The following is a 13,143-nucleotide window of genomic DNA, read 5'->3' as shown; positions in this document are numbered from 1 at the left end:
TCCCCGGCCCGAGTCCCTCCTCAATCAAAACTGCACAGGGTTGATCCCAGCCTGAAAAGATCTTCCTGACTCAGAAGACAAAAATAAACAGCCATGTGAAAAGCTTCCCTGCATTATCACTTCTCTATTTGAACCTGGAACAAGGGCCCTGAAGAGGAACAGAGTGTAATTGCAGTGTCCACAGAAAAGAAATACTAATGAAAACAGGCAGAGCCAGGAGAATTGGCGGAGAAGAGGCATAGCTGAGCAAGAATTTATTACCCCAGCACTTAGTGCTCAGCCTGACAGGTGTCTTCGGAATGCAATAGCTGGGTTTTATTATTAGATGCTTATAGCACAGCAGGGCTCAGGGCGGGAGGAACCCTTGATGTGTGGCTCCCGAGGTGCCAGATGTTGGGGAGCGGATAAACGTGTCCCTTATGCCAGGCTGTAACGTGGCTGGTGGGGATGGCTCAGCCCCACGGCCCCGTGAAGGAAAAGGTGCCCTGGGGTGCAGCGGTCATCTTCCGCCTTCAAATGGTAGCTGTTCCAGAAACAACTTCTGCCAACCACCTCTTCGTGAGGTGTAGTGAGTGCCCCACAGCCAGCCCTAAGCGAGCCTTCATGTGTTTGGGTGGTACCATCAGGAACCCCAGCATCAAGGTAGGGTTCCCTCTGTGGAAGGAAGAGGAATGCCTCTTCTCTGGTTCCTTCACTCTGTAAGACATGTAGGTCCAATGCTGCACAACTCCTGTTCATGGGGCTCTTCCCAGGACCTTCTCCATGGTGGCTGCCTTGTAAGCAAACAGTGCTTTCTTCTGCAAAGCGCAGCTCCTCCTGACCGAACTCATCCATCAGCAGCCTGTCAGCAGGAACATGATTTGGGACTTTGCGGTCGCCCCACTCCTTGAAGAACACCCTCACCTGGCAGATTTGTGGCTTGCTGGGACTCATTCTTCCCTAAGCTTTCACGCGTTGGCAGGCTGGGGGCTGCAGGGGCCTCCTGGGGGATCCTGGGCTTTGCTGCCACAAGCACACACTCGCTGCAGTCAGAGGTGGGAAAAAGTGGCTGTGACTTTCCTCCTGCCCCCACCACCTTCCCTTTTCACACTTGGTGGTCCACACTTCCCAGCATGGACTCGCTCAGCTCCTTCTGTGGCTCCTCAGTGTGCTTCATGGGGATGGAGGTGTCTTCATCTTCTCCACCCCTAAGCCGGCAGCAAGCGATGGGCTGTGGAAGGGCCTGGGCAATGTGTCTGGAGGGATGGGTGTGGGTGTCAACCCCAGCAAAGCTCCTTCACCCCACAGCAGCAGGGAATGCCTCCCTAAGCCCCCTGGTCAGGGGAAGAAGGAGAAGGAACCTTCTCCAGCCCTGCTCTGACACCAGGGCAGGGGAAACACCTCTGGTGTGAGAACCATAGGGCTCCTTGGGTCTCATTCTTGGACTCTAGTGGTTGTCTACCCCTCGTATTGCTGTGGTTCCTGCTCCAAGGGAGGAGCACCACATGGGATTCAGATGCCCCCCTACACCTGGGGCTCTGATGGGAGTTTTGTAGTGGTGGTGTGGAAGACACAGCCGTAGGACTCGGGTGGGACAGGGGAGCCAGCCAGCCCAGGGACATCAGGGACCCTGGGCTGAACGGGGCTGCGCCACCCCCATCCCCACAGCCACCCTTTTGGCCAGCAGAGAGAAAACGTCTCCAAAAACCAGCACTGGGTGATTTTCTTCAGAAGGGGAGAGGTGCGGGAGCTTGCTGGGCATCAGGCATTTTATAAAAGCACTTTGGGATCCCTGCTAAATAGCAATCTAGGAATTGACAGCAGAGGTTTCAGCAGAGGTGGTGTTGCGGCCCTGATAGTCTAAGGACATAAGTGAGGCAAGGCTGGTAGAAAAAAAGCAATATTTTTTATTACACGGATAACACAGCTGGGGAAAAGAAGCCAAGCTTTCAGGCCTACAAACTCTCCTTCAGATGTGGTGCTATAAACTTCAGGCTTAAGTCTGGGAAGGACTAGCTTCATAAATGAGGCAATCAGAAAGCAAAGGCTCCTAGCTCCTATGCAGAGTGGCAAGTTGCTTATAAGGGGAAAAGTAGTTCCTGGGCTTTTGTGAGAAATGGGTGAGAATAGGAGACAGAATAGTATTGCTGAGTTTACTAAGAGAAATAAAGAAAAAAAGGGTACAGTGTTCTGGATTTAAAAAAAAAAAGATATATAAAATTACATATAATACAGACAGAAACCTTCTTTAAATACAATGCACAATTTTTTTCTTGCTCAAGAAGCCTGGGAGCAGTAAGTCTCCAGTCTGACCCCCAGCTTAGCTATACATCAGCCCAGTCCTGCGCTGGAATTTCCACCTCCCAGCATTCAAGGGAAGCTGTTTCAGCTCCTCCAATTTTTCTTTGCTATTGTGAACCTTTAAATATCCGTGCCAGGCTGTAATCCCCAGTTTGACTGTAAAGCTAGCCTTTGCCTTCACACTGCCTTATTACACCCAGCTTAAATTATGAGGGGTAGTGAGACAGGGTTGATAAGGAGGATTTATTATGCTTGAATGACCATCTATAGCAACTCATTGCTGAGTGACTCCCTCTCCCTCCTCTGGAGAACAGCCGCTGCCAGCACACACTCATTTTCAAGTGTGAACCCTCAATCACCTAGGAGTGGAGGGCCTCACTCACATACTCATTTGGAGGAGAGGATTGTATTCACCTGATCGTGGTTATAAAGGGAAGCATCTCTAAGCAGCTGGCTTGTTAGGTCCCTGGCCTAGAAGAGATGTGGAGGCTGATCTGGAGGTGGCCCTGGGCAGGGGACACCCTGAGATGGGGGTCTGTCATTACATGGCAGCATTGTGATGTCCCAGGTAAGGAGCAGAGATGTGTAAAGTTCCTTGCTTTGGGGCAAGGATGCTCTAGGTGCTGGGTGGAAGGAGCCCAATGTGCATCATGCAACGGCCATGGGGAGGTCAGGGTGGTGAGCAGCTGCATTTCACCCAAAGCAGCAACTCCTCTCCCTTTCTGGGTTTCCATGTAGACAGCATAATGTAAACCAGCTTCCTGGGAGAGTGCTGGGAGTCAGCACCCCCACTGGGAGCACAAGTGGCTGTCTGCTGGGATGTGCAGGCAACTGTGCCACCTCCTAGGGTGGAAATCAAGTTCAACTTGTAAGAGGGCAGAGCTGGTCTACATCTGTAGCCCTGCAGGGGTACTGGGGGGAGGTTAGCCTTTTTGGGATGGTTTTTAAAGCATTATTGCTGGGGAGTTGGGTGACATTTTCCTTTCTTTGCTAAGTTTAGAGTGTAATTGTTATGCTGCTTGTTTGGGCTTTCTGCAGTCCTGCTGTCTGGGGATCTCATTTGCGTAATTTTGTTGGGTCCTGGCTAATAATGACGTCATGTAAAAACAACTCATTCTGCTGGACTGAGAGTGGGCTTCGTTGTCATGGTAACCTTTGATTCAAAGACTTGCAGGAAGGAGACAGGTAAGTGCTTGAAATTGCCATATTTCAGCATGGATTCAGATGCCTTGAAAGTCTGAGGCCCATTTTCCGTAAATGAAATTTCAAGTCTTGTTGAAGTACTTTGTAAACAAAATTCATTTATTGCCTGAAGAAAATGGAGTGGGATTTAGTCGAAGAAAATACTTTTAGAAAGACTAAGGTTTCATGAAGCACTCTACAAAATAACAGGAGTTAAACACAATCAGGATGTGCTAATGCTGCTTTGCTCCCCAAAATGTGGCCCTGGAGAGAAGAGATCCTTTCCCTGTGAGGGGAGATGGTCCAGTAGCCCTCAGGGCTGGCCCAGTAAGGAGACTTCTGTGCTGGGGGGTATGAAGAGGGACAGAAGTGGGTTTGATGGGAGCAATCTTTAATTAGTTTCAAATGCGTCCCCCCACAAGAGTGCTGTGTTCTACCCAGTCTGAATCAATGAGCCTCTCTGTTCCCGAAATTTGGGTCAGTGTGTACTACATTAGTCAAAATACTCTGGAAGCTGAGATATTCACTCAGAGCTAGATATCTACATGCTTATTCAGGCACCCGATTATGAATGCTTGTGCCTTCTCTGCAAATGAAATGAGGATGCTCTTAGCCCCTCTGGATATGAGAGAGTCTGAACTGGGATTGCAGGGAGACACTTCCACCTGGAAAGCCCTGGGCTTCTGATGATAGATTCCCAGTTTGGAGATGCTGTGTGAAATCGGTGAAAGCCATGGAGTGCTGCCTTCCTTTCAAAGTGAAAATCAGCCCAAACCCAAAGGCATGCTGCAAAAGTCAACATTTGGCATCTGGATCCAGCAACACTTTGGTCGGAGGGCTTTTGATTCTGTAGGACCCTGAATATTCTCCAAGGATCTGCAAATGAAGTTGTTTGGGCAGATTATAGTGTGAAAGGAGAACCTGGTGCATTGCTGTTACCAGGATCTGGGTTGCAGCATCCAAACCCTCCTAGCCATAACTTTACCTGCCCGAAATGCTGTGTCTCCTCCTTTGCCTGGAATGGGATGGCCACTTGGGGGAACTTTCCTCCAAAGCCAGAAGAACCCCTTGGCACTTTAATTCTTGCACAGAAAAATGTCATTTTCTTCAAGGCTCATGGGAAAGGAAGCTGTTCCAGCTCAGCTGCAACTGGTGGTTTGGGGAGGGAGGGGGATAATGAGATGAAACCCAGGTGGACCTGTAAAAATCAACTGCCCAGGAGGCAGCTTGTTGAGCACCACAGCTGCTGTGGGAAGCAGAGGCACTCAGTGTGGAAACTTTTTAGGATGTGGCTCAAGCAAAGGGATCTCTGGGGTCTGGAGTACAGGCTGGAGAGGACTGTGGCAGAGCTGGAACCATCTTGTGGTTTTGCTCCAGTCTGATGGATGTTCAAAGCAGCTCCTGTGAATGGCACCAGCCCTGGCAGGCTGAGAGCAGGTTCCTGTGGCACGATGGAGCGTGGTGGTGAGGAGGGAGCCCTGGGGAGGGGAATGTAGCCCCAGGGGAGAGCAGCAAATTGGGTCTGTGCTTCTCAGACTTGCAAGGAGCTGATCCCTGGTGTATATGGGAAGTGCCTGAAATAGAAGCTTTTTGGAAATAGTGAAAAGGAAGTGTTTCTGAAGGACTCCAACCCTTCTCCATGTGATTTGCTCAGCCCTTCAGAGTGTTTGTTGCTTTTTTTGGTGGCGGAAGCTATTCAGGGAATTTGACCTGAATTTTTTGCATCACTTTGGATCCTTAGAAATTGCATTTATTTAAAGCAAACAAGTCATTTGTTGAAAAAATATTGCCCAGCTATGTGCAGGGGGAAAAAGCAGCTATTCCTAAAATTAACCCAATGTTAGTCCAAGCGTTTGCTGGGTTTATAATCTGCAGGTACAGAAGAGCTGCTCTACTGGGAGAGCCCAAAGCCTTGTCTAAACAGTGTCCAATTGCTGATAGCAGCCGAACAGCAGATGCTCCCTATGTATGATCTTAGGCACTCTCTCCCTCATGCATCTTGCAGAGCTTCACCAGAGTACTTTCCCAGCCTCCAGCAATCTGTGGCTCAAGGATTTGCCTGTAAAAGCCACATCCTTATGTTTAATTATGTTATCCTTATGTTAAGGAAGCTGAGGGGTGACCTCATTGCTCTCTGCAGCTCCCTGAGGAAGAGAAGTGGAGAGGGAGTGCTGATCTCTTCTCCCTGGTATCCAGCCATAGGATGCACAGGAATGGTTCAAAGCTGCACTGGGGTGGGTTTAGATTGGTCATGAGGAAGTGTTTCTTAACAGAGAGGGTGGTCAAACACAAAACAGCCTTCCTGGAGAGGTGGTCAATGCTCCAAATTTGCTGGTGTTTGAGGCATTTGGACAATGCCTTTAAAAATTTGCTTTAACTTTCAATTAGCCCTGAAGTGGTTGGGCAGTTGGACTAGATGATTGTTGTAGGTCCCTTCCAACTGAAAATATGCTATTCTCTTGGTGGGTTGTTGTTGTTCAGTAAGCTGGTCCATCTGCTCCTTGAACTCACATCAACTGTGTATGCAACATCCTGCAGAAAGGAGTGGGTTTTGGTCTAATTGTGGTATAAAGAACCATTTAGGTTTTGCAGAAAGGAGTGGGTTTTGGTCTAATTGTGGTATGATGAACCATTTAGGTTGGGGGGGGGCTATGATTTTTCCCCTTCCATTTGATGTCTCCCTGTGTGCTTCCATTAGAAGCAAAGATGAACCCTTGACCCCTGTCCATCCTCTGCCTGCCTCACACAATTATACACTTGAACTTTATGCCCTATATTCCTATCTTAAGTATCTCAGGCATGGCTCTGGAGGCTGAGGAACCCAAGGGGTCTGCATAGCTGGTGATCTTGGTGGGACAAACTGTGCTGACCATGGCAGACAAAGGTGCAGTGTGTTTATTTTTCTCCCTGTGCCTCCAAGTGCAGCAGCTCCTGAGCAAAAGCTGGTGTATGTGTGGCCAGTACCCAAAGAGGCAGGTTAACGTGATACCAAATCAGTGCTATTCAACTGTGTGTCTGCTGGTCAGTGCCTGACTGGGGGGTTTTTTGGACTGCCCTTGGTGATGGTTCCTCTAAGCAGAGCCCCCCAGGATCTCCCTGTGGCCAGTGGGATGTGCGCTGCTCCTGCAGCAGTATGCCAGCCAATTATTTCTAGGACAGCATTAAAAAAAAAAAAAATGGGTTCACATCAGCCTGGGAAACCCCAGAACATGCTAGGACTTCTCATGTGGTACACAGGCTTGGTGCCTTTGCTCCATTGCTTTCCCACTGCCAGAAAGGGCTGCAGCATTTTAACAGTCTTACTCCAGGTAGTGGCACCCACACTGTTGTGCAAAGAGGCTTCCCAGCTAAAATTTCAGTATCAGGAGTTGACTGTAGCCCTCCCCTCCGGGGGGTGGTCACCTCTCCCCATAGTCTCACAGGCTGTGGAGTCACAACCTGATGCATCTTGAGGGCTTCCCACCTCCTGGAAGGAGCTGCAGAAGAGCAGAGCCCATTTTGCAGGAGCTGATTAAATGAGTTTTGTCACGCTGCAGGACTTTTCCTCTGTTTGTTTGCAGCACTCGAGGTAAATGAGGCTTACGTAAACGGGGGACAGATGAGAGCTGCATGGGGGTGGTGGAGATGCTGTCTCCAAGCCTCTCGCTGCAGTGATGGTGGTGGCCTTCTGCCCTGACCCTGCCTGCCCTGCTATTCTGGCTGGGGCTGCTAATGATGCTGTCACAGCTCTGACGAGGCACCTCCATCCCCACAGGCACCCCCCCAGCGAATCCAACCCTCTCTGTGCCCTTGCTTTGCTCAGCAGGGGCACCTCCAGCTCAGCCTGAAGGGCTTCTCTGGTTTTGCTCCTGGCTGCCCATCACGCCCAACAATAGCAGGGAGTTTTAATGATGGAGATAAATATTTCTTAAGAGCACGGGTTCACTTTATGAGAGATCAGAACAGCTTTTCAGGGACAAAACGGGGATTTAGAGCTTAATCCCTGGCTCCCGCTGTGTTGCGAGCGCTCTCTAAAACCTTTGTGGACACCAAGGCCATTTTGGAGTTTCAAAGTTAAACAATCGCTCTCTCCCTGCTCCTTGTAAACAGCAGGAGGACTGGAGAATCAAAGCCTCAGTTGTGAATATATTCTTGTTCTTAGGTGTCTCCCTGCCTCGAACCTACTTGTGTGTCACGACTCCAAATCTTCCTAGCTTATTTCCTCTGCTCAGGGCTAGAGCTGGTCGGAGAGGTTCAAAACAATCACAGTCCCCCTGATGCACGGGTATGTTGCAAAGAAAAGGGAATTTTAGCATAAATAAATATTAATTTGGGTTTTTTTAAACTTTTAATTTATTTGCCATCTGTGATTCTTCTGATTAAAAAAAAAAAATCATCCCATCATCCAATCAAAGATAGGAGAGGACAAGCTGGAGCTTTGCTGGCTGACCCTGTGGCACAGAGATCACCTTTTAGACAGATGAACCCAATGGTTAATCTCTGCCTGGCTGAAAAGGGCTCATCAAAAGTACTGGACAAAGAGCTAAAAATTTGCCAGGGTGAACCCAACTGATGCAGTCAGACTCCGGTGCAGATTTCATACCCCCTTTAGAAGTGCAAGTTCAGATCAGCGAAGTCCTTGCTTCAAATTACACTTTCTTGGCCATTCCTAAACTTCTGGAAATATCCTCCAAATGGAGTAATAAGCTGCTTGGGAAAAGAGAGGAGAAACGCAAAAGATAACCCATAAAATCTGGAAAGGGAAAAAAATCTATCGGTGGACAAAAGGCTTTGCTTTGCCAGCAGTTGAACCATTCAGCTGCCCACAATAGAGTGTTCCCTTCCCATTCTTTACGCCCCAGCCCTGGGCATTTGTGGTTATTATCTCGCCTGGACCAGATTGGTGTTGACAAACAAAAACCCAGGTAGCTTTGATCTTCCTCGTGTGTGTGGTCAAAGGGAAGAAGTCATCTGCCCCTCGATGTCTGATTTTTCCCATTGTCCTCCCTCTACTTTATTCCCTTCGCACCGCAGCACGGTACAAAGATGTGAATTATGGCAGGAGATGAATGGAGTCTTTGAAAAACTATTAGAACAATTGAGTCACTGAGGCATGGTGCAGGGGGAGCGCGAAGGGGTCAGTGCTTCGAGGGCTTGAGTGCTCTGAGTTTTGGGAAGGTTTGGGCTGGCTGCAGAGCTGGTCCTCTGGAGGAGAAGCAGAAAGAGAAAAATGCAGAGAAAAGCCAGGAGTGGTGGCAGCTGCTGCCATCAGCTGTCCTGTGACCTAAATAAAGGAGCCTGACAGCAAAGTCTCCTTTGGCTCTGCTTCTCCATCCTGAGCTGGTGTGGGAAGCAATTCCCAGCCCTGTCAAGGGAGAGGGGGTGAGCCAGAGCTTGGGAAAGCAAGGAGACAACAGGACAATAGCAACTCCTGAGAGATGATAAGCTGAAATGTGGAGAGTCCTCCTGGAAAGGGAGGAACCTTCCAGATACCTGCCCCTTTCCTTAGCATCTCCTCCAGGCAGCCACTGGGAGATGGGACAAGAGGAAAAGTAAGGACTGGGCTTTACCTACTGTGGCCTCTTCTAAGATGTGCTATTCCTGTGCAGATCTCCTTCCATGTAGACTTGGAAAGAAAAATTATAACAAGGACAGTGGTCAATGATAGCAGTTGGATGTTCCTCAGTGCTCAGGGCACATGCTAAAGATAAGGATTATTTCTTCCATTACAGAGCTGGGGAGCTGAGCACTGAGAAATCCCCTGCAGGCTCCAACCAAGGCTGCTTCAGAGCTGCAAACAGCCCTAGACCATCATACATTTCAACAGAGGATGCTTCTTCATGTGATGGGAAGAGGGTCTGGCAATCTCTAGGGCAGTTAAATGGTGAGCACTAGCTGTGTGGGTGGGGGAGCAGAAAGAAAGACCCACAGAATCAAATTGCTGCTGGAAAAAATGCACTGAGGGTGAAAAGCTGGAAAAGGGCATAACACTAGCATAGCACTGCCATTAATTTAATGTTCATCAGATCTGATGGGAGGGTGGGTGCTGTGTAGGTTTCCCTCCTGTGCTACTGTCCCCAAAGCACTCCCTCTATCCCATAGTCCAGGCTCGGAGGAAAGCTTTTACTCCTCCAAAATCAGACTTTGTGGCAATGGAAAATGAGATCATGACTCTCTTGCTGGCAGGGTGGTATGAAACAATGGTGTTATAAAAAAAAAAATAGTAATCTCTTTAGAAAAGAAAGGCCTGGTCTCGCTTGGCAGGTAATCATAGAATCATAGAATCATAGAATCATTGAGGTTGGAAGAGACCCTTGGGAACATCGAGTCCAACCATCAACCCTACTCTACAAAGTCCTCCCCTACACCATATCCCTCAGTACCCCATCTAAACGTCCCTTAAACACAGCCAGGGACGGTGACTCAACCCCCTCCCTGGGCAGCCTGTTCCAATGCCCGACCACTCTCTCTGTGAAGAATTCCTTCCTAATGTTCAATCTAAACCTACCCTGTTGGAGCTTGAAGCCGTTCCCTCTCGTTCTATTGTTAATTACCTGTGAGAAGAGACCAGCACCAACCTCTCTACAGTGTCCTTTCAAGTAGTTGTAGAGAGTGATGAGGTCTCCCCTCAGCCTCCTCTTCCTCATACTGAACAGCCCCAGCTCCTTCAGCCGCTCTTCGTATGATTTGTCTTCTAGGCCCTTCACTAGTTTCGTTGCCCTCCTCTGCACTCGCTCCAGCACCTCGAGATCTCTCTTGTATTGAGGTGCCCAAAACTGGACACAATACTCGAGGTGTGGCCTCACCAGTGCCGAGTTATTTATTTTTCTTAGCAGAGGGAGCAAGAAACTGCAGCTGGAATCTCCGGTTGGCTTCCCAAGGTACTATGGTGACATTTTAATGATCTAATTCCCCTCAAAGGTGGCATTTTCACTTGTTCCCCTGACCTATCGCTGTACATTCGCTGTGAAACAAACTATCTGCTATCAGCCCTGACATCTCGGGCTCAGAGGGAAAAAAAATACGTAAGGCTGTGATACTAATGCAATGAATGGACTCTCCACCCTGTTAGTCCTTATGAGGATGGAGCTGGCCATCTTCCCCATGGGCTCTAGGGCTCTGAGCTCTTTGGGAGCAGGTCAGTGTGGTGCCTTTCACCTTTGCAGCTCCCACCAGCAGAGGCTGTGACTGAGGTTGCACCTGTGTGATGTTTCCTGGCCCATTTACACTCTGAAGGTGATGCTCATGCTGCTGAGACCCTCTTCTTGCTCTGTGGTGTGGGTCTGCCCTGTTGGGAGCCCGTCAGACCAGGCTGGAGTGTCGTTTGTGAAAGGCATGGCTTGGGCAAGGTGACCTGCAGAGGATGGGGCTTGCAGGATGCCCTGCCCCACAGCCAGGCTCCAGTTTCCATTCTCTGGAGATAAACTAGTTCATGCCGGTGTAAAATGTGTGCAATGAATAACACAACTACAGCAAAATAGTTTATGTAAAGCACTGATGTGGAAGAAGTTTCATAAGAGGTTTCATACCTCAAAAAGTCCTTTTGACAAAAATAGAAGCATTTTCTCTAAGAAAAAAAAAAAAATCAAGTTTCTTGCACAGTCTTACTGTCGCGCTAGTGCTGTTCCTAGCTGCCATGGAGACTTTGCTCCCTCTTTTCTCCTGGAGTGAGAGATGCTGTTACGGTCCTTTCCTGAGCAGGACAGAAAACAGAAGCAGCCCTTTCAGGAGTGACTGGTGTGGGGACACCAGCTGCCACCCACTGGGTCAACTGGGCTTACGGGAAAGTCTTTGGGGGGCTGAGGTCTTTATCTGAGAGGTTTCAGGGGGACAGGCTGGTTGGGGGGCATGGAAGGTGGGCTGCTGAGGAAGCTGGTCTGGCAGGAAACGGAGAGCCTGGGGACAAGCTGCTGCTGTGACTTGTGAGGCAGCAGAGGTGGGGAAGCTGCCTGGGAAACGGTGTGCAGGGAAATATCCACCTCCACCTTGGGACCGGGTCAAGCAAAAGCTGCTAAACCTGCAGATAAAATATTGGTGCTGGACGCTGGTGTTTGTTTTCTTCCTCTGGAAAGGAAACAGAGATACAGCAAAACCCCAAACAGGCAAGACACTGATGCTGGCGCTCCGGAGGGGCAGGGAGGCTACAGGGATGGGAAGAATCCAGGCAGAGAAACCAGGCCATGGAAATCAATGCAAATGACTTTGATCGCAGAGTTTCAAGCCCATTTGCTCTGTAGGAAGCACGGCTGTCAGCAGGGATAGGCAGTGAGAGGGGTGGGATCTCACAGCTTGCAAGATGAAATGGAGAATGTGGCAGATGCTTTTCTTTTTTTTTTTTCCCTTTCCTTGCCTCGCTTCAGAAGCCCCTTAGCATCGCTTTAATGGACCAAAAAGGGGCAATTTGAAGCCCCAGCCCCACACTCCTACATTTCTGTTGGTGTACATGGAGGCACGATGGGCAGTGTTGGTACCACTCCTGCATGGTGATGGGGCAAGGGAGTGATGGCCATCAGGTGGGACTGGTGATGGGGAGGCAGAGGGGACTATACAAAAGGCCTCTCTCTGATGGACCAGAGACCCCAGGGATGTTCTTGGAGCCACCCAGAGAAGCAGCAAAGCCCCTCCAAGAGCATCAGCTGGCAGTGTGGGGAGGGAGATGGCTACCTACAAGCAGTCTCTGTGCCCTGCCAACCAGCCCTGGGGAGCGCCCGTGTGGGGAAAAGCTCCAGTTGTGTCAGTCATCGTGTTTAGGCATTTTTTAAACAGAAATCCCTTTGGGGCTCTGTTTCCATTCGGAGCTGCACGTGATGGGACATGTGCCTCTGCTCTAGTTTCTGAGTGCCACTGTTGTTGTAGGTTAATTATCGCTAGTAATTAATCATCAGCACTCGCAGAAAGGCTTTTCCCTGCTGGTCAGGAGTCGCATGGAGCAGTAACAGCTTTTTCTCTCTGCAAGCACAGCTCCAGTTTGGCCCAGGGTCTTCTCTGGCCCTGGAAGCTGCCTCAGAGCTTGGAGGACCCTTGGAGGGTGGTTGGGGGGAGTCCGGGTTGACGATTGTGGTTTGTTTGGTTTTTTTTAAAATTAAATACAGCCAGCTAAAATCTCTCCGTGCTCATGCAAAGTTTTGCACAGGGTCTCCTCGACTAAGTCTTGTTGACTTTTTCCTTCTTTTAATAAGTTTCTGATGCGGTGAGACAGCTGGAACAAATCCGCTGGTATGTCCAGTGGTAACACATCAGTTTTCAAAGATATAGCTGAAAAAAACCCTAATAACTGTAGTAATTGCTTTCGCTGTACTTAAAAATTAGAAAAAAAAGATTAAAGAGAAAGAAGGTGGCATCAGGATGTTTCTGCTAGGGCCACTGCAGGGAAGGAGAGACCCTGGGAGACCTACCTTGGGGTGACATAGATGATGGCACGGCCATGAGCCATCTCTCCTGGAAGGAGCCACTTCCAGCATTGGCCTCTCCAAGGCACTTTGGGGTTGGGTTTTGGTTTTTTTTTCCTAGCAGATCCAGCCGCCTGATTCCTAAAACGGGTCAGGCATATGGGATCATGGCAGGAGTGAATTCGGCTGGCTCAAGTTCAGGTTTACAGGGAACTCAGTTCCTTTTTTTATCCCTTTTTTTTTTTTTTTTTTTTTTTTTTTCCCCCCTTCCTAACTCAAAACAAATCCCAAAAAAAAATTACGGGAACCGGCC

At 49.1% G+C, this 13,143-nt stretch overlaps 1 protein-coding gene across 1 annotated transcript in view; it reads left to right on the top strand.

Annotated features, from left to right (window-relative positions):
- The first annotated feature begins 447 nt into the window (after positions 1 to 447).
- GABRE (gamma-aminobutyric acid (GABA) A receptor, epsilon) overlaps positions 448 to 13,143 on the top strand; it is a 71,650-nt gene continuing 58,954 nt past the window's right edge. The window contains exon 1 of the mRNA XM_014954908.1: positions 448 to 642. Within this exon, the coding sequence (XP_014810394.1) occupies positions 448 to 642 (195 nt within the window). The remainder of the gene's footprint in view (positions 643 to 13,143) is intronic.

The sequence above is a fragment of the Calidris pugnax genome, unplaced genomic scaffold, assembly GCF_001431845.1.
Source record: "Calidris pugnax isolate Ruff unplaced genomic scaffold, ASM143184v1 scaffold38, whole genome shotgun sequence".
Lineage (NCBI taxonomy): Eukaryota > Metazoa > Chordata > Aves > Charadriiformes > Scolopacidae > Calidris > Calidris pugnax.
Note: the sequence above shows the minus strand (reverse complement) of the source record. Positions and strands in the feature narration are given on the sequence as shown.